Source organism: Elaeis guineensis, chromosome 2 (assembly GCF_000442705.2).
Source record: "Elaeis guineensis isolate ETL-2024a chromosome 2, EG11, whole genome shotgun sequence".
NCBI classification, from domain to species: Eukaryota; Viridiplantae; Streptophyta; class Magnoliopsida; order Arecales; family Arecaceae; genus Elaeis; species Elaeis guineensis.
The window spans coordinates 94,244,005-94,270,083 of record NC_025994.2 but is presented as its reverse complement, the minus strand read 5'-3'; the positions used below and the strand labels follow the sequence as shown (position 1 = coordinate 94,270,083).

Here is a 26,079-nt window from a genome sequence, read left to right as displayed (position 1 = left end):
AAATATTATTTTATAAAAAACAAATAAATATTTTTATAAAAAAATATTATTATTTATAAAAATTATTGATTAGAATTATTCCATGTACTTGGGCAGTCCAGTTAAACATTGTCATATCATTTATTATTAATAAAAAATTTACTATAATTCAAATTTGATAGAAAACGTTGGATGAAAAAAAAAATTTACTTTAACTACCACATGGCTGATTTTCATTTTTTTTTTTGATTGATATGATAACTTTTTATTATATATATATATATATATATGCATGCGTGCGCATGCGCACGTGGTAGAATAATTTTAAACAATAATTTTTTTTAGATGTTTGGCTTATATCTTTTGCATGAATGATTTTTTTTTAATGTTAACTGCCGGATCATACTTGGCATGAATGAAAACATTCTAAACTCCTTGCTTATCAATTTGCATAAATCTTTAAAGCTAATATTTGGATATCCTTATTCTGGATGAAATACTGGTTTATTCCACTTTATTCCCTCAAACACCAGGATAGTGTTTGGTTGCCCTTATTTTCGGTAGAATAATAGTTTATTCCTATTTATTCTCCAAACACTAGATATATTTCCGATAGATCTCATAGATTTAGTTATTTCGATCAACAAACATTAATTATGTATTAATTGCACCTTATTCCCATCTACCTTAAATAAGCTATTCCATATTGGACCATGGAATAGCTTATTCTAAATTCTTAATGAAAAATAATTACAACTTATTTTACGTTAGAGGATAATACTGTCTTATTTCTGATGGATCCTGCAAATTTTCAACCAAACATTAATTTAAGAAATAGCTATTCTAAAAAAATTTATATTTCTATTCCAGAAATATCCAAAGGACTATCAAACAATTACTAGAAAAAAAGTGGTGGTAGCATCCGTAGGTTTAGTAATTCTGATCAATCCTATATTAATTGTATCTTATTTTTATCTATCTTGATTTAGCTGATTATGGAATAGTTTATTTTAAATCTTTAATAAATATTAATTATATTTTATTTTAAATATATGAGATAATATTGTATTAATTATATTTTATTTTTGATGAAATAATAAATTTTCAATCAAAAAGAAATTTGAAATAGGCACGATGAACAGTGAATTTATGTGAAACCTTTTTTTTTTTCCTACAGGGTCGGCATATTCAAGATTCCAACCAATAGATGACACGTGGTATGTCCATCTCGTGACGTGGATTTCTGACCATTTCAGATGCATCTTTTGATTAAAAAAATTGTTGGTTAAAGTGATTCTATTATATGTATTTTGTACCATTCAATGACCACCCAAGGAAGTGAATTTTTTTTCATTCAAAATAATAAAAATTATCACCTGATCCATCGTAATTAGCAGTACAATTTTTTTATTTATAAATTTTAATTAAATCTAAATACTAATATATAATTTTAATAATAAATAATGTACTGAATGGTACAAGATACACGATAAAACCGTTCAGATCAATAACTTCTCCTTCTCGTACCAAAAGGAAAAAAAAAAAAAGAAAAAAAAAACTTCTCCTTCCCCCGCAATTGGAGCATGGAAACACCATCCGTTAATTCGTCCAGCACACTCACCGCCGCCGCGACCTCCCTTGCCTTCTTGGTATCTCCCTCCCCCTCTCTCCTTCATCACCTTCGCCACCGCCGCGCCGGCTCCACCGTGTTCCCCACCTCCATGCACACCCCAAGCTCCTCCGGCATGAGCTTCATGTTGTAGAATTGCTCGCTCCCTAGTGGCCACGAGATCAACGGCACCTCATGCCACATTCACCCCAACGACGAGTTCCACCCGCAATGGCTCACGAACACCCCCATCGCCGCATGCTCTAGAATCTTGATTTTCGGAAGCCAACCCCTGACCGCTAGTTCCACTCCCTCTCCTACGACCCCTCTAGTGCCTGGTCGGCTGCCGGCGCCGCCGAGAGGAACAACTGCCCTTGCCCCTCCAGCATCTCCCTGGGTGTCAATCGGTTCTACGATTCGAACATGTACACCACCGACCCTAATAAGTGTCCGTTCAGCTGCGCTCGGCAACCGGCAATCGTGTCGACGGTGCCTCCGTCCTTTACGTGGCGGCCCATAGGAGGCTTCGGGGGCAGCGGCGAAGAGGGGGCCCACCGCGAAGATGGGCAGACCGGAGGGCGAGGAAGGGCTTCTCGAGGGTGTCAACCGTATTCCAGTGGCGGCAAAGGCTTGGTAGCGGACGAAGACAGTGGAGGGGTGGTCGGGGAAGGCGGCGGAGAGCATGTGGCGGGAGAGTTGGGAGCGAGTTCCTCGTCCTGGACCTCCCCAGTATCGCCGTTCGTCATCCCCTACAGGGAGCGAAACGGACAAGTTATAATGGGTGGGAATAACGCGCGGGGAGCCCAATTGTGAAGAAATTATATCCTAGACCCGGTGTACCAGAGTACCGGCCCAGCACTAGAAGGGGTAATTCATATACTGCCATATGGGCTTCTGGTCCACTTGGTCCACGCAATAATTTCTCCCCTTGAAAAGAAGAAGCACCCATTGTAATTTGTCAAATTCGCTCTCACCACCTAGTAGAGTCCTCGTCGCTGTGGGACCTTCCTAACACGCTCTTTCGAAGAAGGTGACGTATGGGAAGCAGAGCGGGCCCTGAGCTGGAACTTTGTTTTCGGTCTCTCGCCCAGATTTACAGATTTCGGAGGTGAGGAGGCGTCAAAAATAGAGAAGAGGAGGATTTAACACCTCGCAGCATCAAAAGTAAAAGTGTTAGGGGATTGTTTTGTGGTTTGGATTTGGGAAATGGAGGCGCTGAGGAAACAGGCGAGCAAGCTTAAAGAGCAAGTCGCCAAGCAGCAGCAGGTAAGATCGAACCCTAATCTTTCTTTTCTCGGATCCTACCTGGTTCGTTTTGCGAATGATTCACGGATCCAATTGATTTTGGGGGGATGATGCACCCAATATGGTCATGATTTATGAGAGAGAAAGGAGGAAAAGAACTACTTTTTTTTTTTTTCCCGATCTTTAGTTATCTTTTTTCTTTTTATTCTTTTTAATAATGAGGGAAAGGGATCTGGGTTCGTGTAAGTTAAATTGGAAAGGGGAAGGATCTCTTGCTATTTGATTTTGGTGATTGCAGATGGTTTCAAGCTAGGGCTCTTTTTATTTTATTTTTTTTCTTTTTTCTTTTTTCTTTTTCTGATTTAACCTAAAATATGAGTTTCGAGCTGGTATTGTCAAGGAAGCATTTTTTCCCCTTTTTTATAATGCTTTCTTTCTTTTCGGGTAAAGTTTTCAACTTTCGGGCTTTATATGGATTTAAATCATTAGTTATCAAATTTACTTAGTGAGAGAACTGCATTCCTTATGTAAATGTCGCTGGGGTTTGATATCCACGAGATGATGATGTGTAACAATGTCAGAGTTACAGATTTCTAGGATAATAAGCACCAAATTGGTGCATGGACTTCAGCAAGTCTTTAACTCGTGATATGATAGGCCTGCAATATCTATCACTTTGTCACTCACGAGCTTAGGCAAGTATGCAACAAATGAATGCTGAGCTGTAATACTTTCTGGGTTTTGAAGTTATATCTCAACAAAATTTTCCTGAGATTACCTATTTATGATAGCATAAGTTTTTTCAGATTTCATGATTGTTATTGATTTAGCTGTATAATCTGCTAAAGAAATCCACAGACTTTAACTGAGATGTTTCTTTAAATTTATTTCAGGCAGTGATAAAGCAGTTCGGTGGAACTGGTTATGAGAGTTCAGATGTAATGGTTATAGATGAAGCTGAATTGCAGAGACATCAACAACTAGAAAAGTTATATAGGTCTACTCGTGCTGGGAGGGTAAGAAAGAATGAGACTATGCAATGTTGCTTCTTCAATATTATTATTATTGTTTTTTTGCTCCCTTGAAAATATGATATCTGCCGTATTGTTAGCTTTTCAAGAAATTCTGCTCAATTCAACTTATGTCATTATCATGGTGTCACATTATCTTATACCACAATCTCCAATAAATTTAGTCCGGGGGCATGGCATCCTCATACCATACAATGTATACATTAGACCCACGAGAAATATATTTATATGTGCATGCATCCCTCTGTGTTATACATTATATGAATGTCATGCATGAACATGCCTGTATATACATGTATATGCGCATACCTATTATGTATATAGATGCACATATACTAGTATATGGAAAGAGTTAGAAGATAGGGGACAAACCTGCAAAGACAGTTGGAGAGTTGGTAAGAGAGAATGCCTACAAATGTGTTAGATTTTGATGTTCGATTCCTGTCCTTTTCATTGTGAAACCAGGTTGCATTTAAGGGCCTTAGCAGGCTGGCTGGTGTCAACCTAGACTCTATCTTGACTTGTTTATATTCTTTTCGTTTTATTAGTTCAACGTGTGGACTGCATTTCTGCATACAGTGCATGAGGTCTGCATGCAGCTCCTCAAGTCCCAATTACCTTCCTCTACTTTTGTTTTCATCACATCATTTATGGTCCTAAACATATTCCGTGTGGTAACTTTGAAAAGTTTACTTAGCCAATTCCACCAATAAATTTCTTGCATAGTGAGCATGATCAATAAAGACTCTTTCTATGTTTTATCATCATTTCTTATGGTTACATCCAATGGCATCAGGATTTTCAAAAAGACATTATCCGAGCAGCTGAAGGCTTTGCAGCTATTGGATATAAACACATTGAAATAGGTAAAAGTTTTCTAATTTTATTTCTCATACTATTCTTTGTGCTAGTTTTGCAGTTTATCAATATAACTGTTTGTTTTCATCGTAAGTATTGAAAAGGTAATCTGATTATATATATTTTTTTTTTGCTGAAAAGGGACGAAGTTGTCAGAGGATTGTTATAAATATGGGGGTGAGAACAAAGCTAGTGATGAAATTCTAGCCAAATCAGCATCTCTGTATGGTGGTGCACTTATAAATATCGAGAAAGAGCATGAAGATTTTAATAAGCTTTTGACTTCACAGGTTACCGTCTTCAGATATTTGTTCCATTTTAAAAATAGTTTGATTTTTCTATAAAGGTGTGGAAATTATATAATCTAATAGGTTACATGGTTTTGGGAATTTTTATGCTACTTATACCATGATAATTCAGTTCTGAATTATTAACGCTAACAAACTGTGCATGTACATATTGCTCACTACTTCATGTATAATATTATATTATATGATGGTAATGTCATTGTCAGTTTCATTCTTTAATTGACCACTAAATATTCCCTTCTTTGGGTTAATGAAATGATATCTCGTTGAAGTATGCCTCACGGTGAAGTGTTAACTAAGGTTGCAAGGGGGGGACAGTTTCCTAATTTTAGCATAATCAGCTTTACTGTTACGGTCTTCCAGTTTTATGTATGAAAAGGTCAAAATTGCATAGGGTTCTCGCAGCTTGCTGTCTTTCTACTTTCTGAACTGCTAGTAGATTGCCACCCTTTTGCCTGCTTCAGTCTCTTTAATGTATCTTGTTCGTGTTGTTTACCTAGAATTTTAGTTTCCCAAAATGATAAGGGCACCTAATAATAAAATGATATATTCCTTTTCTTTTGCCCATTTATCAAACTAAGTTTTTTGCATTCTTATATTTGGGATTTGGAGATTTGGATTACTTTGTATATACATGTTCAGCTTAAGTTTTGAGTGCTGGACTATATTTGATGTAATAGAGCCTGCATTTTTCATTGATAGATTTATTGGCACTCTTAATAGTGAGATGAGCGCTTGTTGATAATGAAAATTTCTGTACCTAGATTGGATTATAGAATTTACAGTCTTCAAATGGTCGAGTGTTATTTTAATTGGTGAATTCATTCATCATTTAGTGTCGATGACAATCCCAATTTTTGTCATTGTTAACTCACAAAAAACTTGGGAAGGTCCATAGGCTATGGTATATTTAGGAGCAGACTCTATCTAACCTCCTTTGGTCTGACAAGCTACAGAAGTCACCATCTAAGTTCTTCATCGAAATGGATTCAGATAATGAATTTGAGAAGAAAAGTTGAGCAGATGTTTACAGCTAACCATCAATTTGGAGTCCCCCTTTGAACAATTGTTGTGAAATTGCTGACTGAGGCAACCTTAGGCAATAGAGAGGCTTAAGACAAAACCGGTAGGCTGGTTGATGGATAGGGACCAGGGAGGCATGCCTTTATTTGTTTTAGGTTAAACTCATGTTACTAAAGAGCAATATCTGATATAGTGATCTGCGGTTATCTTTAATGCTCGAGTTATAATATCTTTATGCTTTATGTTTGATGCCATATAGGTACAACATATAGCATATAATAGATCAAGGTGCAAGCTTGGCCCATGCTATTGAAGGAAGAAGTACAAGATGTGTACAGCCAAAACAAAAGGAGTTCAAAATAAGGACAGGAAAACAATCTACCACATGGAGAAATACCTGGAGAAACCTTTTATAGTTTGTGAATAAGGCACATCACAATCAGAATTGCTTCTACCCAAATTAAGTATTGCCTGAAGCAGAGACCTGATAGTCTCAAGAATATCAGAAAGTCATGCATTTGATGCACTATCCGCTGGTGTCCAAGAGGAGTAGCACATTATTTTGAGGAAAGGGGGAAAAGAAACCTTGAACATTAAAAAGCAATTATTTATTGCCACAATAAAAATTAGAAAATACATAATAGCTTAGAGTTTGAGTAAGCCATTGGCACAAAGCAAAAATTGTAAATTTTGCGTGCATGAGACTTATAAGATAAAGCCAAAACTAATGACCGAAATACTAGCAAAAATAATGACATCTGTATTTGCTTTTATTCAGAATATTCCAAAAATTTGAATGGAATTAATCTAAAGGTGCTTATATGACTGTTGCTAGCATCATTAGAGCTTCTCACTGGGTAAGTTGAGAACAAATACCTAGAGTCAAAATTGCAACACATTTCGAAAAATATTCAGTCGACCTAAGCTACTCCGATAAATTAAAAGGGAAACTAGATGAAGAAGGGGAAGGGAAACTAGATTAAGAAGAGGAAGTAAAATTGCCTTGGATATTGGGTCAATTGGGTGTTAGTGATCCATGTAGCAGAAGTCTCCCCATTCATGGATTATTGTACTTAGACTCTCGTATGATGGTCTTGTTTTGAGCAAGAATAACAATAACATGAGATTATATGTTGATGGTCTGCAAGCTAGAGTATCAAAGAAGGGGTTCATAAGCAAGCTTGGAATGCCCTTTTTTAGTAATAGAGACAAATCAAACCATGTATTGCCCTGATGTGTAACAGATTAGAAAGAATCATGAACAGTAGGTATCTCAATGTGGTTCGTAGTCTATAGTGGAGAAAAGAGCTAAGATACTTGCGTCAACAATCATGGGGTTATACCTGCGGGTGCTTAATGGTTTAGCTACTGTAGATGGTGAACATTGAGGAAGTTGGAGTAGAGAGAAAGCGAGAGTTGGTAGCATGGAACATCTCCTACTATCCAAGATGTTCTGGTAAGTGACATGCGGTAGATGATGAAGCAAGCAAATGATCTGTTGCATAGCAAAAGTAATATGGTGGATTTTTCCTTCTTCTTCTTTTTATTTTATAATGGAATAGGCCAAGACTAGTTACTGCACAGGGATATCAGCCCAGGAGGCCCGTATCTTGGTAAACTATGGCCATGGCTTGGGGTGCTGGCATGTTTTGGTCCATGTTGAGCCAGTGCCAGCACCTGGCACAGGTTGGCATGGCACCTACTAATTTTGTTTTATTAATTATTAATAAAATAAGTATTTTAAACTTTCTTGCTTGCACGTTGAGGATGTGTTCACTATGTGAATTCAGGATTTGAATGCATCAAGAACAGACATAAGCATTTACAGTAGCAATACAAATGTTAGAAGGTCTGGGGCGGACAACTTCTGATAGCCTTTTCATCATTTCTGAATAGAAACTTCTATATCAGACTCACCTTAGTCTTTGGAGTAGCAGAGTTATATCAGCTGACTGTTGCATGCAGCACGCATGACCTGACTGAATTTAGAATTCTGCAGATAGCCTTATGTGGCTTGTGAACTAAGGTTTTTTTTTCACCACCTATTCATCATCTTCCTTGCTAGTCATACAACTATAGTAGTCAATTATGACTGCAATGCTTGCAGTTTGATGTGTTCTGCAATAGGTTATCTTTCCATCCTCAACGCTGTGTAAACCTAGACCTTGTATGGCAGGGGCAAGAAGATTCATCATGGCACTCTTTGAAGCACATTCTCATGTTGGGGAGTCTATGAGCATATGCCTTATTCTTAACATCATGTTTGAATATTATTTCTCTTAATGATACCATAGACATTTAAGTTTGCACATCAAAATTTAGTCTCATAAAGCTTTCTTTCATATTTGTGAACCATTTTGGAATTATCTTCTGAATTTTGACTTATCTTACTTATCATCTTGATTATTTTAGATTATGGAACCATTAAGAGCAATGGCTATTGGTGCTCCCTTGGAAGATGCTCGAAATCTTGCTCAACGTTATAGTCGGATGAGACATGATGCTGAGAGCCTGGTAAGAACTTATTGGGTCAACCGTAGACTGGGAGCAAATTGTTTCTTTTTCATTGCTCAAGGCGTTATTGTTTGATATCTCATCCAAATTTCAGCCTCATACTTCATACTTTCAATTGACCACAAAAAAGTAAACAGGCAGCAGAAATTTCGAGAAGGCAATTTCGAGTGAGAGAAGCACCCATTTTGGAGAATACTACAAAGCTGCAAACATCCGAAGCTAGAATGCATGAACTTAAAGCAAACATGGCTGTGCTAGGAAAGGAAGCAGCAGCTGCACTAGCTGCTGTTGAATCACTACAGCAAAGGTTGACTTTTCAGCGCCTACTTGCCATGGTACGATTTTATGTAGCTCTTAAATTGAGTCACTTTTCCTTAGTTGGATCAAAACACTGACATTGTTCTATGTTTGATCATACCTTTTATTGAAGGTAGAGGCAGAAAAATCGTTTCATTTAAGAGTTGCTGCCGTACTTGATGATGCTGAAGCTGAGGTAGCTTTCTTTGCGCATTTATTAAATTAAAATGTCCAGATGATGGGAAATTTTAACATCTTTGACCCCTTGAAATTTATATAGATGGTCTCGGAGAAACAACAGAAGGAATCTGCACCTCCTCTGTCTCACAAACGCTCTGAGAAAGCCTTATACTTTCTTGCTGAGGTAAGTTGAACACTACAAAAAGAATAATAAGGATTCCTCACTGTCTAAGGGATGAATGTGTAAGTTTTCCCTTGTTTTGGCAGGCAATGTATAACTTTAATGCTGCTTCTGAGAAGGAACTAAGCTTAGTAGTGGGTGACTATGTTGTTGTTCGACAGGTAGTTTGTTTTTTTTTTCTTGATATCTGTGCATGTTCTAAATCATTCTTTTTAATTAAAACATTCTTCCATCGGTATTGGAACTGAGGGGAAACTTGTTAAAATGTCTTACAAACTTTTGCTAGATCATCACTTGTTTGTCATGGTACTATCTTGAATGCCAATTATCTCCAATTAATCAGGGAAGATGTACATCAATCAGTTAGTGCCGTTTTCTTACTGGAATTCACTGAATTCCTTCACAAATTGGAAGATGTGTTTAAGTAACAGGTCACTGTCCAAGCATCTGACCAAGCACCAGGAAACCCTTAAGCACCCAGGTGCATGCCTCTATGCCAATGTAGGTATTCAGTTACCAAGCGTAGGACCCTTGGGAGTGATGTTGCCTAATGGTCAAACTGCCCGAGCACTTAACTGGACTGCCGAGAGCTTAAGTTGTTGACTTAGATGACACTGGTGGATTAGACCTGAGCATTGACCAGGCCAGTGCAAAGTTTAATATGAAAGGGCTTTACTTGCTGGCTTGAGCTTGTCTAGTCTCGGCTTTGGATCTACAGTCTTCAGCATGACCGCAGCTAGGTTATTAAAGTCCGGGCTTAGGACCAACCCCGGGCATGGGTTGGTTCCCTGTCTATGGTTGATTGTTGGAGATAATAGGAGGAAATAGGTAATGATGATGATCATGAGTATCCAAAAAGGAGAGGAATGGCTCCAAGGATGAAGTACCAGCAGCATTAAGAAGGGGAAAGGATGTTGGTTTGGCTCTTTCATTTTTATTTTTAATTTTTTTGGGTTGTTGCGGTGGGGGTGTTTTTTTGGGGGGGGTGGGGGAGGGGTGTGTGGCAGTGTGGATGGGAATCATCACATGAGTTGAAGTGGGAGAAATGGAGCTTGGGAGGGAGGAGGTGGTAGAGGGTTTGATGGCAGGTGGGGATTTCTGATGGAGGCATGGGAATTGGGGAGACAGCCAAAAAGAGGGACGTGGAGTTCTTCATGATATGAGAGGATTTGAGATTAGATGAGAGAATCGAGTCTTTAAAATAGTTCATAGGTTATTTTTTCATAGGTATTTTATATATTCTGTGTATAATTGTAATAGTATTATATTATTCATTTGTTGTTACTAGTTAGATTGGCCCATTTTAGTTTGTGGCCAGTCTGGGCCAGAAACCTCTGCTTAAGCCCCCACAAAATTGAGCCAGCTGAGTCAAGCCAGGCCTGATTTGCTCAGGTTTAGTGTACATATAATCCAGAAGGACTCAATATTTTGAGGATGGTGTCATCATGAATTATTTCTTCTCCATTGGTGGCAAGGCAATTAAAAGTGGAAGCCATTCCTTGACCATGGCTTGTGTCCAGTTGAAGTAAGGTTAAACTGGGGAAATTGGAAATGAGGAAATACTTTACATTTTGCTCCAGATTCATGCTTCTAATGCATACTTTCATTTTTTTTCTAAAAAGAATAAGGTGACATTTATGGATCCTTGAAACTACATTTATTATGGATCTTATGTTAGAGCTCTAATAGAAGATGTAGTACTAACAATTTATCTGTTCCTACCGATAGAAACTACATGAATTTTTAGGATGTTAAACATATTTTATTGAAACTCTAACCTCATCGAAGTCCAAAGACTCTAATGTTTGAACTTCAGGCTTATAAGTTCTTCATATTATAGAATTCCTTCCATCTTCTTCATGTCCTTTAGTCGGTTAAACAATCTCATACCAGCTCTTATGGACTTCAAGTAATGAATAAAATAAATAAGTAGCTGATACATGCTATTCTTGTTTATATGCAGGGCATGTAAAACATTACTTAATGTTCTTAATTTTCTTTTTCATGACTTCAAAAAACAATACTTGGGAGAAAAAATAAATCGTCTGAGTGCTCAGTATAATAAAGTTTGCGATTATGGTAAAATGTCTACTTGGTTGAAATGATTGTGTCGAATGATAAGTTATATGTCACTATATTTTGCTTATGCGGGTTTTGTGCTTTGTCAACTTAGGTCACTGCATCTGGCTGGTCTGAAGGAGAATGTAGAGGCAAGGCAGGGTGGTTTCCATCAGACTATGTGGAGAAACGTCAAAACATTCCCCCTAACAAAGTCTTTACCCGAGCATACTAGTTTTCCTGAGCTGCCGTGACTACCTTCAGTTGGTTGATTTTGAGAAGCTAAGTTTGGAGCACCACAAATTTATCGTCAGTGATGGGCTATGGGTGAGACTGGGAGCATCATTTTTTTCTGTAACATATATAACATCTCAAGCACTACAGAGCTGTTTCATTCCTTGCTGGGAGCCAAATATGACAGCCATGGCACATTGCTGTAACCTATTTGTTGTGACTTCCTAATTTGTCTGTGCCGTTCTTTTCACTGGTGAGCATTACTGCATGAGTGGTAGCAAATTTTGAGGGATACTGAAAGAAGCTGTGGGGAAATTTATGTGGGAGCTTCCAAACATAACCAAGGTTCCCTAGGCTAAAATTGTTTAGTCTTTTGCTTGGGCAATTTTCTTTTTATTGGAACTAACATCCAAATGGGATCTGTTCAAGTCCCGGGGAATTACACGGTCGTTATGTTGAGACTGACATGTGCTTTGCTTATATTCTAAGATCATGGTATAACAGATGTGTATGATTCACTAGAAAACACTGAACCATTCGTTTTCCCAGGTTAGTATAGGTCAGTGTGAAACAATGATCATCCTGGCCTTCCATCTTATGTATCACTAAAGGATCCTTCGAGTCCAAAAAAAAATTAAATTGCAATTCCTAGCTTTTCTAATTGTGTTATGATGCTATAGTGGTAATTCAGGCAACGATACCTTAACATGGTTAGGTGATCGATCATCCTAGCTTTTTCTTCCCGGCACCGAAAAAGAAATCTTGGAGAGGAAAATATGGTCTGAAAACGATGAGCCAACTGATTAAGAGACGCTAAGAGACAGCAACGTCTACGAACCTCCCAAAAAGTTGTAAAGAGGAGGAAATGCGAGTTTGATGGGGGAAGGAAGAGGCAAAAAAGTTAATCAGAGTTAAACCAGGACAAGAGAAGGCAGAAAGGGTAATCGTCACCCTCTCCATTAACGGCATTGATGATAACCATTTTGAGTATCGTCTAACAGTATTACCCTTTTATGCGTTAATATCCTTGAAATTTAATATCTAATTTGTATCGAAGGAGCTATATTTTTATATACATTTTTCAGATATATTAATACAAAGGAATAATATTATTTTATATTTATTATGATTATTTATCAACATTGTTAGCCAGAAATCTAATGGAAGAGTTATTCATACGAAGATATGATAATTTAAGGGATATATGCTGATATTTAGGGTAGATATACAAAATCCATTCGCAAAAGTACACATGCAAAAAGCCAAAAAAATATGGTCACAAGGTCCATCTCACCCAGCCATCAGCATAGTTTATAGATAATATTGATAATATTTCTGAAGGATCCTTTTGACAGGATTCAATTTCAGTATTTTCAATATTCACGCATGTTCATGATCCCAGCAATTTGCAACTGAAGAAACCGTGGTACATCAACCATTTCATCCAGCAGCCCAGATTTAGAAGCAAGAAAACAACATATGTCTCGCTTTCTAACGAAATTGCCACGCCAATTCAATAATAAGATCGAGAGCATAGATCTAAGCAAGCTTGAACTGCATTTTGTTACTCCACTTCCTGCGTACAAAGGCACATAATGGAAAAACAATATCACTCCTCCCTGGAGGTGAGGTTAACACAAATCATAGCTATAGAAAGAGAATGAAGTGAGAAAACAAGTTATTAGAAACCAGTTGCATGCAATAGACTATACAAATAAATAAAATGTGTTCCATGGACACAGCCATGAAATAGCGTCATTTCAAATACAAAGCTTCAACATGCAGAAATTTCACAGAGTCACTATACCTAGAGACAAGAAATGTGAATAACAGAAAAAAAAAATCGAATTTAGCAACATTGGATGACATTATATTGTGTTATGATATACAGTATTATACTGAAGGAACTCAAGAGGGTACAAACCAAGAAAGTAGCAAGGTAGCTCATGCTAGAAGAAACATACATATTCCATTGGTCATAAAATTATATGCATCTGGCCGGGGCAAGCTTTGTTAGTCCAGTTATAGTCAAATATTGAATGTCTTCCAGTTTCTTTTCTGCAATAGATCTCAAAGTTCAAGGATTCATCATGAACTCTGAGTCTTACATAGCAAGCATCACATTTGATATAATTGCCAATCAAAAGCAAGGGAAATAACTTCGGTATATAAATCACGCACGGTGTCTCTTCATGCAGTCAATTACCAGACGATTAGAACTTTGATCAAGATAAGTATTAGGGCGGGAGCTTCTAATTGACAAGCTATAAGCTTCCGCAAAAACATACAATCATGAAAGGTTGGTAGTGAAATTCTCTTCCAATTTGGTACACTTTTGAAATCTCAAGGGAGTTATCTGAAAGTCGAGAGAAAATTAAGAGATTAAGTATTGTGAATTAGGATCACAACCACTCATACATCAGCACCGCATCTAACTTTAATGACAAGGGTCAACACACTATATTAAACAGTGAAGAGGTTTGCACTTGTACGAGTAAATGAAGTGTTAACCAAGGTTCTAAAAGTGGATGCACCGGTGTGGTGCCAGGATACTGCATTACACGAGGCATGCAGGGAGGCTATGATGGTTGGTGTTCTAAAAACATTAAAAACTAAATTACATTCGCAAATAAGATAAAGATGATCGGATATTTAGACATAAACAAATAAAAATCCATGAAAGAAAGCATAGTCTTTTGCATTTATTTAAGAGCCTATCATAAGAACTCCTACAAATTGTACTCAATTTTCAAGTGCATCAATACAACAAATGAATCTCCTGATTATCAAATGGACAATCAAGCAAATAAAATACATGGCTTGTAACTGAGCTTATAGTACCCCACCAAGCAAAAAGATGTAGCTGCAGACATTAGATCTCAACAACTTAGATTAACTAAAAAAACAGTTGTAGACATCAGATCTTGACAACTTAAATTTTAAGGGAAGTGGTAAATCTGAAGAAGAACAAGAAAAAATCAGTTGCAGACATCGGATCTCGACAACTTAGGTTTTAAGGGAAGTGGTAAACCTAAAAACCCTTACAGAGAAGAAAATGGGCTAACGTACCCTAGGATCTAAGCCAATCCCAAGTCCTCAAACTAGTTTGTGTTTTATCAAACAATAAAAGGAAATGTACTTTACCAACAAAAAAGGGAATGCAAAAAGAAAAGAAAAGAAAAATAAAAGAGGATTTGAAAAGAAGAAGAAGAGGTTGGGGATGTTGAGCTTGTCGCTCTCATCCTTGGACCCACTTCCTCCACCTTCTCTTCGTATTAGGTCTCTATGAAGAGAGACCACTAAGCAGAGGGATGGCTTTTTGACCTCTTGTAGTTTGCTTTAGGGGTGTAACACTATCAAGGATTAGGTTTAGGCCATGGTGGAAACTAAGGCATGAGACAGAATGCTAGGGTTTTGAGCCTCTAATATACTCCCCTAGTTTTGTAATCCTCTCTTTTTGTGAGGGTAGTTAGCAAAGGAAGGATTTCAATGGTGTTTTGGTAACCTAGTGGTGGTTGAGGGGTAATGGATGAAAAGTAGATATAATGCGAAAAACAAAACACATGACATCATTCTCATCCAATGCTTGTAGGCTTTCTTTCTTGGAGATAAGGTAGTTATTAGATGATATCTTGCCTTTTTGGTGATTTGGATGGGTGTAGGAAACCAAACATGAAACACCAAACCAGGGTATATTACGTGGCACAAGTAAAGACAAAAGGTTAAGTCGATAGCAATCAAATTATGTCACATCACTCGAAGATTCTTGACAACCTTGAAAATTTTTCATTTTTCTGCATAGTATAGTGTCAGCACATTATGGCATGATGCACTTACCAAATTTTTATAATTAAATATTTTCATCCTAGGGTTTAAACATGAGGGGGGAAGCAAAGCAAGGATAGAAATGTAAAGCCATGCTGGAGAGCACAGGAGTTTGAGGTTGGTGATGAAGTGTGGTCTTGAGAAAGGTAGTCAGACAGAGAGATGCGGTCAATTATGGCAGGAAGGATTTTGCTGATTCTGGAGAAATACAATGACAATACTGAGCAACCAAGATAGAATTGCCCACAGAATTTGGAAAAGGTTGATCTGCAACTTTAAGTTTATAGATTTGAACCCATCTTGACTTTTAAAACAAAAATTAAGTATATATTAAAAAACATGAAGCTGAAAAACTTAAAAAGCATGTGATTGTAACTAGGTCATCATCGTAGCTTGCTTCTTTTTTGGTGTGAAGCAGTGTCAAACCAAAATACCCAACAAGAAGATTTGAAAGGGAGACATGCATGTTAAATGCACCTATAATGGCGTTCAATTATCGGAAACAGAATTTCCTAAAGATTGCAAGCATTTTTGATATTTAGCTTTTCTATCATAGAGAATATCCTAGAAATAGAAAGTATTACATAAAGAATTATTTGGAGGATGACAAACTAGGACATTATTTTCAGTCCATCTGTTGAACTCACTTGATTTCTTCCTATCCAAATAATAATAATTTTAACAAAAAAAAAAAGGGATTAATACACACCATAAAATATCCTAAAAAAAAGATCAAAGTAGCTAGGATTAGATTAAAAAACTTTACAAGCATAGAAAGAAGTTGCTCTGAAAAATAAAGCATAACAATGAAGAATCAAGAGAAAAAACATACCTTAAGGGGCTTAACTATTCACGATGCTAAAAAACTTTATCATATTATCACAATGTTCCCTATAATGTAAACAAGTCCATAAGTTAAAACATGAATGGTAAAATGAGAAAGGTATAAGAATGCTTAACAGTAGTTTACAAGTTAAAACACGACTTAGTAAATGTGTAGGTAGAAGTTTGCTTATTATCACAAGTTAGAAGTATGAAGTAGGCAGAAAAACATGCTATCTCAGGCTCAACATCGCATAAAATTAACAATATCTATAAATAATTTATATTTATAATAAACAACTGATGCTGAATAATGCAAAAGAACCTAAACCAAGAAACTTATTGTATTCAATAAGAATCATAATAGTCCAATTAAATAGATTAGTTAAAAAAACTTAAGAAAATCAATTAATGTAGTCAGTGCATGGTTGGATATTAAAAGCAATTGAGAGTATCAAGATGATTATATGGCTCTCCAATATATGTACATCATAGTTCCTACTAGGCATGAAAGTTATTACCTTTTTATGCTATGAACCAACAAGTTTCTCAGTAATGGTGATTTTTTTTATTACATTTGATAAAAAGAAATGAGTAGGCTAAGATATTAAGTAAATGAACTGAACATATTGAAGAGGAAACAAGACGCAAGAAAGAAGAGGACATCGAATGGGCAGAATATAAGCAAATCAGTTGAAGGACGGTCTACCACTTAATAGGAAGGAGAGTCTGGAGATTGCTTAGATAAGTCAAAATTTCTCGCACCAGCAGCTACCACTGTACTATTTAAACTAAAATTCAATTGCATAAAATATTATGTAGTGAAGAAGAAAGGTTAACTTTTACTGAAGTTACCATAGAACCACATAGAATCTATCTCCAAACTCATGTGCCAATGGATAAAAGTCATGACAACATCTATGCCACAAGGGACCTCATGGAACATGTAGCAACAATCCTCCATTTGATTGCTAAAATTTTCAAACTTGTGAATATAATGATATAGAAAATTCTATAAAACTGTATGAATTTGAGTTTGCATCCACCTATCATGACTTTATTCACTTGAGGAAAATGTCAACAATTAAAAAGCTTGATAATTTAAAGCATGTATCAACTGAATTTGCATAGAATACCATTTCTGTAAGATTCTCAAATTCAATTATCCATAACAAGTACAAAGTAATTTCCAAAGATCATGTATCTCACTCTTCAAATACAAAATTGGAGTCAGTCACTACGAATGATTTGGCCTAAATGGTGGTATTTGTCTTTTTAAAAGAAAAAAAATGCATAGATGATCAATTATCAATTTTCAGACAGATGAGCCTGGGTGGTTATACACCATCTTGCAACTTGTGGTCTCAAAGAATTAATGGATTTGGGCCTGTGAATTCTTCAGGATAAATTGACCTACCATGAGTTTGCTGTACTACATCAAATATGTTAGAAAAACAGTCTTAAAGGAGTTTTTGATTGGCCAAGGAAGATAGAAGTATGAATGCAAAGAGAACTAAGAGAAAGAAATGGAGAATGAAATTCATCAAGCACACAGTTAGCTCTATCAGGTTGCCATCTGTCCCATTATTTGACACTAGGATAACCCATGAACCACAGTTCGTGGTTTGAACCTACCGCTCAGATGTTGAACCATACAAGTTGCACCAAGTAAGCCCAAAATGCTAAATTTTAAGCCCAAAGTAGCAGAACCAACAAGTAACCATGAAAATAAATGGACAATATAAAACTAGAACCATAGACAGATTACTCATCATCTTTGCTATGTTAATTATTAGGCTAAAGATCCCCAGGGAAAAATAAGGGTTCTTTTGAACAAGATTCCCTGTTCAGGCAAGGTCATCAAAGTGGCAGTTCCCAATGCCAGCTCAAAGAAATCATACCACCAAAACTCTCTTCAGAAATTTTTAATATGAAGACCAAAATATTCATTCAAGCATTGTCTGTTAAGGATGACAACTCTGGAGAAAAACAAAAGTTTCCCGCCATTTCTTATTAAAATATGACAAATTTCATGATGTCTTCAAAATTAGATGCACTATGAATTTTTCAAGACCAAAAAAATGGGGGCAAAAGCCACATGCCTTTTATCTTTGTAATCCTGACCCCTCATACAATCTCAAGCGAGTTTAATAAATAAATATCAAGATCAGTGAACACCTTGCTTACTATATATTGGCCAACATCTCAGATTATCTCGGTTCTTTCCAAAATTTCCCCACCTTCCATCTTGATGGAGATCAACTGCAATCTTGGTTCAGTTTGATTTCGGTCTCTGACTAACATGATTGACATCTGAGTGTTCAAAAACGACAGTTAGCTTTTATGAGAACAATGGTTGGTTTGAAAAGAAAAGGGAGCAACCTAAGAAAACATTAATTTGTCTTGTAAAGAAGATCACAAAAATATGATTGGGAAATAAATAGACCTGGCAAAAAACAAACAGCAAAGCAACTTCTTTTAGGCTGACCGCAAGAAGATGAAAAAACCTTGAGCAAAATGAAAGGATAGTTTGATTCAGTATTTCCTCTTCCACAGGAGCTATATAGGCATGCATGAAATATTGAAATCAGTGAAAATAGACATGAGGATGTGATCTGAATATACAGATAGAAGAACCTAAATGTAGTAAGAACAGAAGTAGTTGAGTTATGCAGAGAGAAAAGATGGAGAACACTGAAAGAGAGGTTGATTTTGCTTGGGAAATTCAAGAAGAGAAGACTCAGATAGACTTGGATAGAAGAGGATCTCAAGAAAAAAAGGAGTGCATAGTCTATACAAATAAATGAAAAGGCAGTATTCACATGGACAATTCAAGAAATTGCATGTCAGTTATCGCTGATACAATGGTCTACCATAAATGATCTTTGCATGTATCATGAAAAAATGTTTCCAATTTTACAAGGAGAAAAAAAGGCTTGTCATAAGGCACTCTCATACAAATCCAACACAGTACTGTTTTATGTATAAAATAAGTTACAGCAAATAAATGCAATTCTATATAGTTGTATGATATCAAATGGATTTATTGCCTGCAATTCATGAACAACTCATGCAAATTATGCAACATATATTTTTGCTTTATTTGGACATCTGATATCTGCAAGCAAATGGTACAGTGAAGTATACAGCAGCAACACTGTGTTTTGCACCATAGGGTATAAGTGTAGAGTTCTAACATGTCCACTAAACCCTCTTGAGAAGTCTACTTTAATTTTGTATGCCACATCTAACCACAAAGGATGGACCCCTAGCACAAAATATGAATACCACTAGTAAATTAAGAATGTCACTTTTTGCAACCAATATTGGTGAGGAAGTATTATCAGTAACTTATTTGAAGAAAAAGAACCATAAAAAAAACTTACAACCGACAATTGCCAATAATTTATAAGCTATAAAAGGACAATTAATTTGAAAAATGATCACTTACTTGAAGAAATATATTCACTGTGATTCAACTGCAACTCTGCATCGCCAACGCACAAGCATTCCTCCCAAATCACTTATTATAGTGCACCCACTGTCTTGTGGTGCATCATAATCCAAGGACCAAGATTTTGACTACATTTTAGTAAATAAACCAAACTGTTGCCCAAGTCCCTCAGCTTTCTTATCCTACGCAAATTAATCCATACCAACACCATCTATTCATTCATTTGTAAATATATTGCTCAGTACTTGAGGAAACTTTAAGAACCTGGATGCAGAGTTCAAGTAGGCTTCTTATTGGTGCTTTATATATTGAAAAAAATGTCTGGTATTTGTGACACTTGTTGATAGCTAGTTCATTTCTACACTCATGTAGACTTTTTTTGTAGTTCAGTTGACTTTACCAAACATTATGAACAGAACAGGTAAGGAGATTACAATCTTCAAATTTCCAAAGTTTGAATGGAAGCAGTTAAACAGGCCTCTAAAGTGTCACACAAAGAAAATTATTCAACACTATAAAACCCACACAATTAGAACCTATTCGAACTCCTTAACCAAGTCATCTAATCAAACCACTGGAAAAAGGACCAATCAGCCACCATATATATGCCAATATAGTTTCTCAGATTACCGGCCATGGAAAGTTTTTTTTTGCTCTGTATACTGAAAAATCTAACAAAGTTGCCATAAAGATATGCTATAGTGTGAACTTCTTTTGCAGGAAATCAAAACCAAGTCAATATAACTAGTTCTTGTCCATTTTTGACTTGTCAGACAACCATTAAATGCAAACATCCAGTCAAATAGTGTCATGAGACCATCACCTTAAGACACCCACATACACAACCTGCATGTGGCAACAACCATATAATGCCATACCCTCCAAGGAATCAAGCAGTGTAAAATCATAAAACACTGCTACAACAACAAAATCTCATTTCTTTTGTTCATTAATTAATATAAGGATGTTATATGCAGCAATAGATAAAGGTACTTGGTGAGAACACAAAAGGTAGAAGTCACCACATCAGCAGTACTTTATTAAATAAGGCAACTTCTGCCCAAGCACAACTAACTCAACTCAAATATTGTTATATCATCATCTCAAAATTAAGCAAGAACCACCAAGCAGCTCCATTTTCTGAAAGCAGAACTAATAGCGATGCACAAGAAATTCTTCTATAAACACTAAGAAAAGCTAACAAACTTCAAACTATGCGACCAAAGATCAAATATCAGGTATAAGAGAGTCATGCAACTCTGGTCAGAATCTACATTTCTAAATAATTTAAAGGGTGCAGTATAAAAATTTTCAATAAGTTCACAATGCCAACGGCAGCCTAAGGTATTCCAACGTGAGTTCACCTTATACTCCACTACAACAAAATTGCCCATTGGAAATTTCAACCGTTCCTAAAGAGGGAGATGAACATGTCTGAGCCTTTGTAGAAATCTAATATAAACAAAGATCTTGCTGATCACTCCAGCTGATGACAATAAAGATCTCATTGAGAAAAGGCTATAAAAGGCATATGGCGATGGACTATGGTAATTGCACATCTTAAATAAATGAAACATGATATATGAATGAGTTCATAAATATAAAATTGTCATAATATCAATAATGAAGTTTTAGCAAAATGATAATCATTGAGTGTCACAAAATTAAGAGCCAGAATATTCAATACCAAAATATTCATACTAAGAACCTGCCCACCACAATGCTTTCCTGATTAACAACACCTCAGATTGTAAACTAAGTAGTTATAAAGTTGCACTCAAAAAGACAATCTATGCAGGTGAGAAGGCAATCGACATCATGTATGGCATGGTCACACTTTCATCTACGTCCATGAGCTCGTTGCATGTCATACACACCCCAAGAGCCATGCCCAGATCCAGTCCCATGCTGAGGACCAACATCTGCACCTCCAGGAACCTGAAATCCAGGATGATCATACACATTTATAGCGTATCATAGGATGCATCCAGTAACAAGTTGTTGCAAAGTAGAATAAAGGTCATACAGGATTCATGCCATAGCCAGCTGGATAAGGATTTCCACCATAACTGGGATCAGGATTGCCATACTTTCCACCATAGCCTGCAGCTGCAGAACCCACAAAAGGGGAAAAAGAAAATCAACGAACGATAAGCACATGTTCTTTTTCCATGAAGAGCAAGATTTGACAAAATATGAGAAATATTAGTTGTAATGCAGGAAAATAATACTAAACAACTACTCTCGAAAGAATCTTGTTTAATACTTTAATTTCCAGTAGTAGTTTGGAAGTTGTTAATCAATGTACTCCATATATGTAATCAGTTACAGTAAACTATAGGAAAATCATAATCATTTTCAATCATGCATCTCTACGCCAAAAATCCATTAAAAGCACCATGAAAAGCACAATGTAGTGTCCTGTTCAACATAGTGCTATACACAAGGATTTTGAATCCTCGATCTTGAAAATACCGCTCTCTCAATCCTAATCTAGGAGTTAAGATGTCATACTTTGGTGCCTACCTTTAATCATGACAACATCCAAGTTGAAGAATTAAATATCAAGAGGCTACCAGAAATCCACAAGAACATGGCTCAAATGTCAAGGTGTACTGGGATTCCATGCTTCACTCAAACCTCAGTTTTCTGTTGCTTTTAGGAAAGACTAAGAAAAGTTTAACTAGTTCTACTCTCTCCGAGAAAAGGATTGAGGAGCTGAGTCATGGAACAACTAACAATACATTTTTCATTAGGAAATCTCCCAAGTTCATGCAGTCAATTTATTACACTTTCAGTAATATATTGCAGCATCAATTATCAAGAAACACCTCCAAATAATAACTAAAAATAACACTCTCCTTCAACCACAAGTTTCCTTATAATCTCGTCCTCCATAAGTGTGTTGACTAGGAGATGACCTTGATGACAATTGTAATGATACTATCTAATCCATAACCATTATATATCATGGGTGTTTTGACCCCCAACTAAATTAGACACTCAATGGTGATGAGTTCTCAAAGAAAACAAAAATAAACCTTTTTCAAGCAAAATGCCCCCCCCTAAAAAGGCCATATTCACCTCTGCACTCCAATTTTCATATCTCCTAATTCAAACTTTAATTTGAGTTGGCGGACCTATGGCTACAATGAATATTTTTGGTATATTACCTATACACCGTTCATAACCAAACATAACCATCTTATCAAGTTAATCTACCCTTGATATTTGAATATGCCCAAATAAGTCCCCTTATTCCAATGAATGATGCAATATTGTCTTTGCACCACCTACCCATGCAAGAATGCAAAGGAAGTATTCAGGGTATATTTAGCGATCCTCTTAAATATCTAAATTCAGACTATGGTTTCCTTAGGTCCACAAAACATTACAGTTTGGTCGGTGAATATGTAACACAAATCAATCTTGAATTTATAATTTTATATTAAAGATAAGAAGAAGCATATCCAATCAATTCTAGGGTAGCAGAGCTAAATGATAATTTAGTAGTGTTAAACTAGTCAAAAGATGAGTTTATTTTGGCAAAGTTTACAACACTAAATAACTTCTGAAAGGTGTTGGTCATGTTTCTAAATCAAATTGCTTGGCTTTAATTATGTTCGATCATTTGAGTCAGGTGCAAAGCCTTTCAGTGATTTTCCATTTTATCAATCAATGCTTTAACAAAAGCCTGCTATAGAATTTAAATATGACAGTCTGAGTTGGTCACAAAATCTTCTGCTAATATATGATTCTTTTCTTGTTACTAAGCAATTCCCATTTTATATTGTTCCTCCCTCTTTATGTTGCAGATGTCCAATTTGTATGCCCATCACGGTTCTCTATGATTGGATTTTCAATCAAAAACCCTAGTTGATGCTCCAAATATTAACCACTTTTATTGAACAATATGAGCGCACTAAAAGCTAATGCATGGCAACGTGCACTAACTGTATGGCATTTGTGCAGATTGCAGGAAGCTAGAGAACAAACAGAACCCTCTCATGTTGATTCTAAATATTGGTGTAAAACTCAAAAGCAAAACAAAGAATAAAGGTGATTACCTTGAGTCCCAGCAGCAGCAGCAGCTCGTGCCCTCTTCTCAGCATTAGCAACCTCAGCCCGTAGCTTCTCAACCTCACGAGCCATTGAAATCAAATTTTTCTCCATTACCTGTCCTTGCTCATAACTCTCAGCATATCCTTTCTTCTCGTACTCAATACCAGCCCTAGGCATCCATGTTAACCATAAGCTTAAGGCTGCAAGTGTCACAACACGAGGAATTGGAATATATACCTTTTTATTCAGTCATGCCACAGTTTAATTTCTAACTCATGATGGTTTTATCATTTTACAGCACAAGTCCTCTCAATGTGAACACTCAAACCTTTTACCATGTTTGGAAAATGTCCAAGGATATTATCTTTCCCATTATTTATTTATCTTAGTTCCAACACTACTTGTTGCTTCACAGAGAATATGAACGGTGAACATTGTCCCTTGAGGAATTTGATCAATCAATATCAATTCAAATTAGGATTTTCTTTTTCCCGATTTTCTTAAGTTAAACGGTAAAGATTGTACTAAAAACAAAACAAGAAAGAGCACTGAAAAAGAAAGTCGGTGGTATCAAGGTAATGATACCTCATTCGCTGTACCTCCTGCTTCATGGTCTCGATCTCTGCCTTTACTGCAGGTGCCTCCCGCAAATCAACCGAGGCCCGAACCAAGTCCTGGGTGAGCGCATGCACCTGCCCTGTAAGCTCCTGCCTCACGGCACCCAGCTTCTGTATCTCCCCTCGGATCTGTATAAGCTCCGCCCTCATCGCCTCCACCGCCCGGAGCTCTGACTCCAGCTTCATCGACTTATCATAAGCCTTCTCGAATCGTTTAAGCCAAGAATCAATAAGAAGCAAACAATCTTTCATCAAGAAAAGGAAAAACAAAAAGAAAACAACGAAATCGATCGATAAAGGGTAAGAAAGATGACCTCGCGGAGATGGAGATCCCTCTCGGCGTGAGTGGTGGCGGTGGCGTGATTGACACGCTCGATCTCCTGGCGGACGGCGGCGAGCTCCTGCTTGAGGGCGACGTGGGTGGCGGCGAGGCGCTGGTTGTCGACGAGGAGGCCCTGGATCTCCTGGAGCTGGCCGGCGAGGCGCTCCTCGATGATGGCGGGGTGAGGGGGAAGAGGCCGGGGTGGGCCGCGGACGAAAGGAGGGGGCTCGCGGAGGTCGTCGAGGAGGGCGGGGTGCATCGGGCCCAGGCCGCGGCCGAAGGGGGGCGGCGGGGGGTCGTGGACCGGCGGAGGCGGGCCCTTCATCGCGTGGGGAGGCATCCGGCTCCTTCCCGACATCGCCGTCGAAAAACCCCCGAGGGAACGAGAGGGAAGGGTTTGTGGGATCGCAGGAGAAGAGAGGAGGTTGCAAGGAGGAGAGCGCGTGCGTGGCGTGAAACGGCCGCGAGATTTCTCCTCCTTGGGCTCCTTTTTAACCCCTCGGCTGAGTTTCACGATTTCCGTTTCTTGTTGGTGCTCTCTCGGAGGACATATGGTGAGCGGGTAAAGGTTTTGCAGCATAGGTCCGCAGATGATGGAAAGTTGGGTTGGCTCAGCGGCTTCAGCTTCACGAACAAATCAGGCGTATGAGATAATTTTCCAACCCAACGGCTTCAGCTTCACGAACAAATCAGGCGTATGAGATAATTTTTTTAAATAATAAAATAGATATTTCAAAAAAAATTTGGGTCCTCTCTCATGCGGTCATGCCTTTGGTAAAAGGTTAATCATTTGCCGTCCAATCACATCATATATATATATATATATCATATATAAAATAATATTTTATAAATTTTTTTTATAATATTATCAATTTAGAATATCAAAATTTTTTCAATGAAAAACGTCTCAACTCAGAATGGAAGAGGAGGACTCCCGAAGGAGTCCTCTTCCTCTCTTCAACCCTCGAAGCTTTCCTATTCGGCCGCTGCACCCAGCCCCATCCCGTCGCCATTCCTCCTATTCCTTCCACCGACCCCGACGAACCTGAGCCCTCATGGCTTCGCACCAGCACCGGCGAAACCCAACTGCCATCCAAGCTTTCTTATTCAGCCGCTCCAAGCCTCCTATCGTGGCCACTGTCCAAGCTTCCCTATTTGGCCGCTCCAAGCCTCCTACCGTCCAGGATCTCCCTCGGATGCTATCTTTCCTTCCTGAGGTTGGAGAGGGGAGGTGAGGGGGATTGGTAGTGCCTGAGCCGGAGGAGGGGATGCCAGAGTCGGAGGAGGGGAGGGGCGGTCGCCGGTGCTCGTACAGAGCTGTGAGGACTCGGATTCACCAGGGCCGGGGGAGGAAATAGGAGGGAATGGTGACAGGATGGGGGCTGTGGAGGGGAGGGGAGGGGAGGGGGTTTGGCGGCGCCAGAGCCAAGAGAGGGGGTTTGGTGATCGTGCGGAGGCAG

The 26,079-nt window shown here is 37.6% G+C and overlaps 2 protein-coding genes across 12 annotated transcripts; one reads left to right on the top strand and one right to left on the bottom strand.

Moving 5' to 3' along the window:
• The first annotated feature begins 2,577 nt into the window (after positions 1-2,577).
• Positions 2,578-11,767, top strand: LOC105050881 (SH3 domain-containing protein 3). The gene is made up of 10 exons (XM_010931093.4): positions 2,578-2,854; positions 3,727-3,849; positions 4,661-4,730; positions 4,864-5,012; positions 8,466-8,567; positions 8,705-8,902; positions 8,998-9,060; positions 9,145-9,228; positions 9,312-9,386; positions 11,399-11,767. The coding sequence occupies exons 1-10, from the start codon at positions 2,795-2,797 to the stop codon at positions 11,516-11,518; spliced, it is 1,044 nt and encodes a 347-aa protein (XP_010929395.1). The 5' UTR covers positions 2,578-2,794; the 3' UTR covers positions 11,519-11,767.
• Positions 11,768-12,807: 1,040 nt separating this feature from the next.
• On the bottom strand, positions 12,808-25,214 carry LOC105050859 (protein FLX-like 1). 11 transcript variants are annotated; one of them, XM_073252236.1, is made up of 9 exons: positions 24,612-25,214; positions 24,266-24,498; positions 23,686-23,849; positions 21,645-21,727; positions 19,616-21,556; positions 18,611-18,671; positions 18,343-18,477; positions 16,175-16,233; positions 12,808-13,093 (listed from the first exon to the last, which is right to left on the bottom strand). In XM_073252236.1, the coding sequence occupies exons 1-5, from the start codon at positions 25,197-25,199 to the stop codon at positions 21,458-21,460; spliced, it is 1,167 nt and encodes a 388-aa protein (XP_073108337.1). In that variant the 5' UTR covers positions 25,200-25,214; the 3' UTR covers positions 12,808-13,093; positions 16,175-16,233; positions 18,343-18,477; positions 18,611-18,671; positions 19,616-21,457. The 11 variants fall into 11 exon arrangements, with proteins under 11 accessions (XP_073108337.1, XP_073108342.1, XP_073108335.1 ...); XM_073252241.1 differs by having other exon boundaries at positions 21,306-21,556; XM_073252234.1 differs by having other exon boundaries at positions 18,611-21,556.
• Between the last annotated feature and the right edge of the window lie 865 nt (positions 25,215-26,079).

Excerpts from the sequence above, each read along its gene's own strand:
- LOC105050881 (XM_010931093.4), top strand. The coding sequence starts at position 2,795 with ATGGAGGCGCTGAGGAAACAGGCGAGCAAGCTTAAAGAGCAAGTCGCC. Across the intron at positions 5,013-8,465 it reads ATAAGCTTTTGACTTCACAG|ATTATGGAACCATTAAGAGC; the intron begins GTTACCGTCTTC and ends TGATTATTTTAG. Across the intron at positions 8,903-8,997 it reads TTCAGCGCCTACTTGCCATG|GTAGAGGCAGAAAAATCGTT; the intron begins GTACGATTTTAT and ends CTTTTATTGAAG.
- LOC105050859 (XM_073252238.1), bottom strand. The coding sequence starts at position 25,199 with ATGCTGCAAAACCTTTACCCGCTCACCATATGTCCTCCGAGAGAGCAC. Across the intron at positions 21,728-23,685 it reads TGCTGCTGCTGGGACTCAAG|CTGCAGGCTATGGTGGAAAG; the intron begins GTAATCACCTTT and ends TGGGTTCTGCAG. Across the intron at positions 21,557-21,644 it reads CTGGCTATGGCATGAATCCT|GTTCCTGGAGGTGCAGATGT; the intron begins GTATGACCTTTA and ends CCTGGATTTCAG.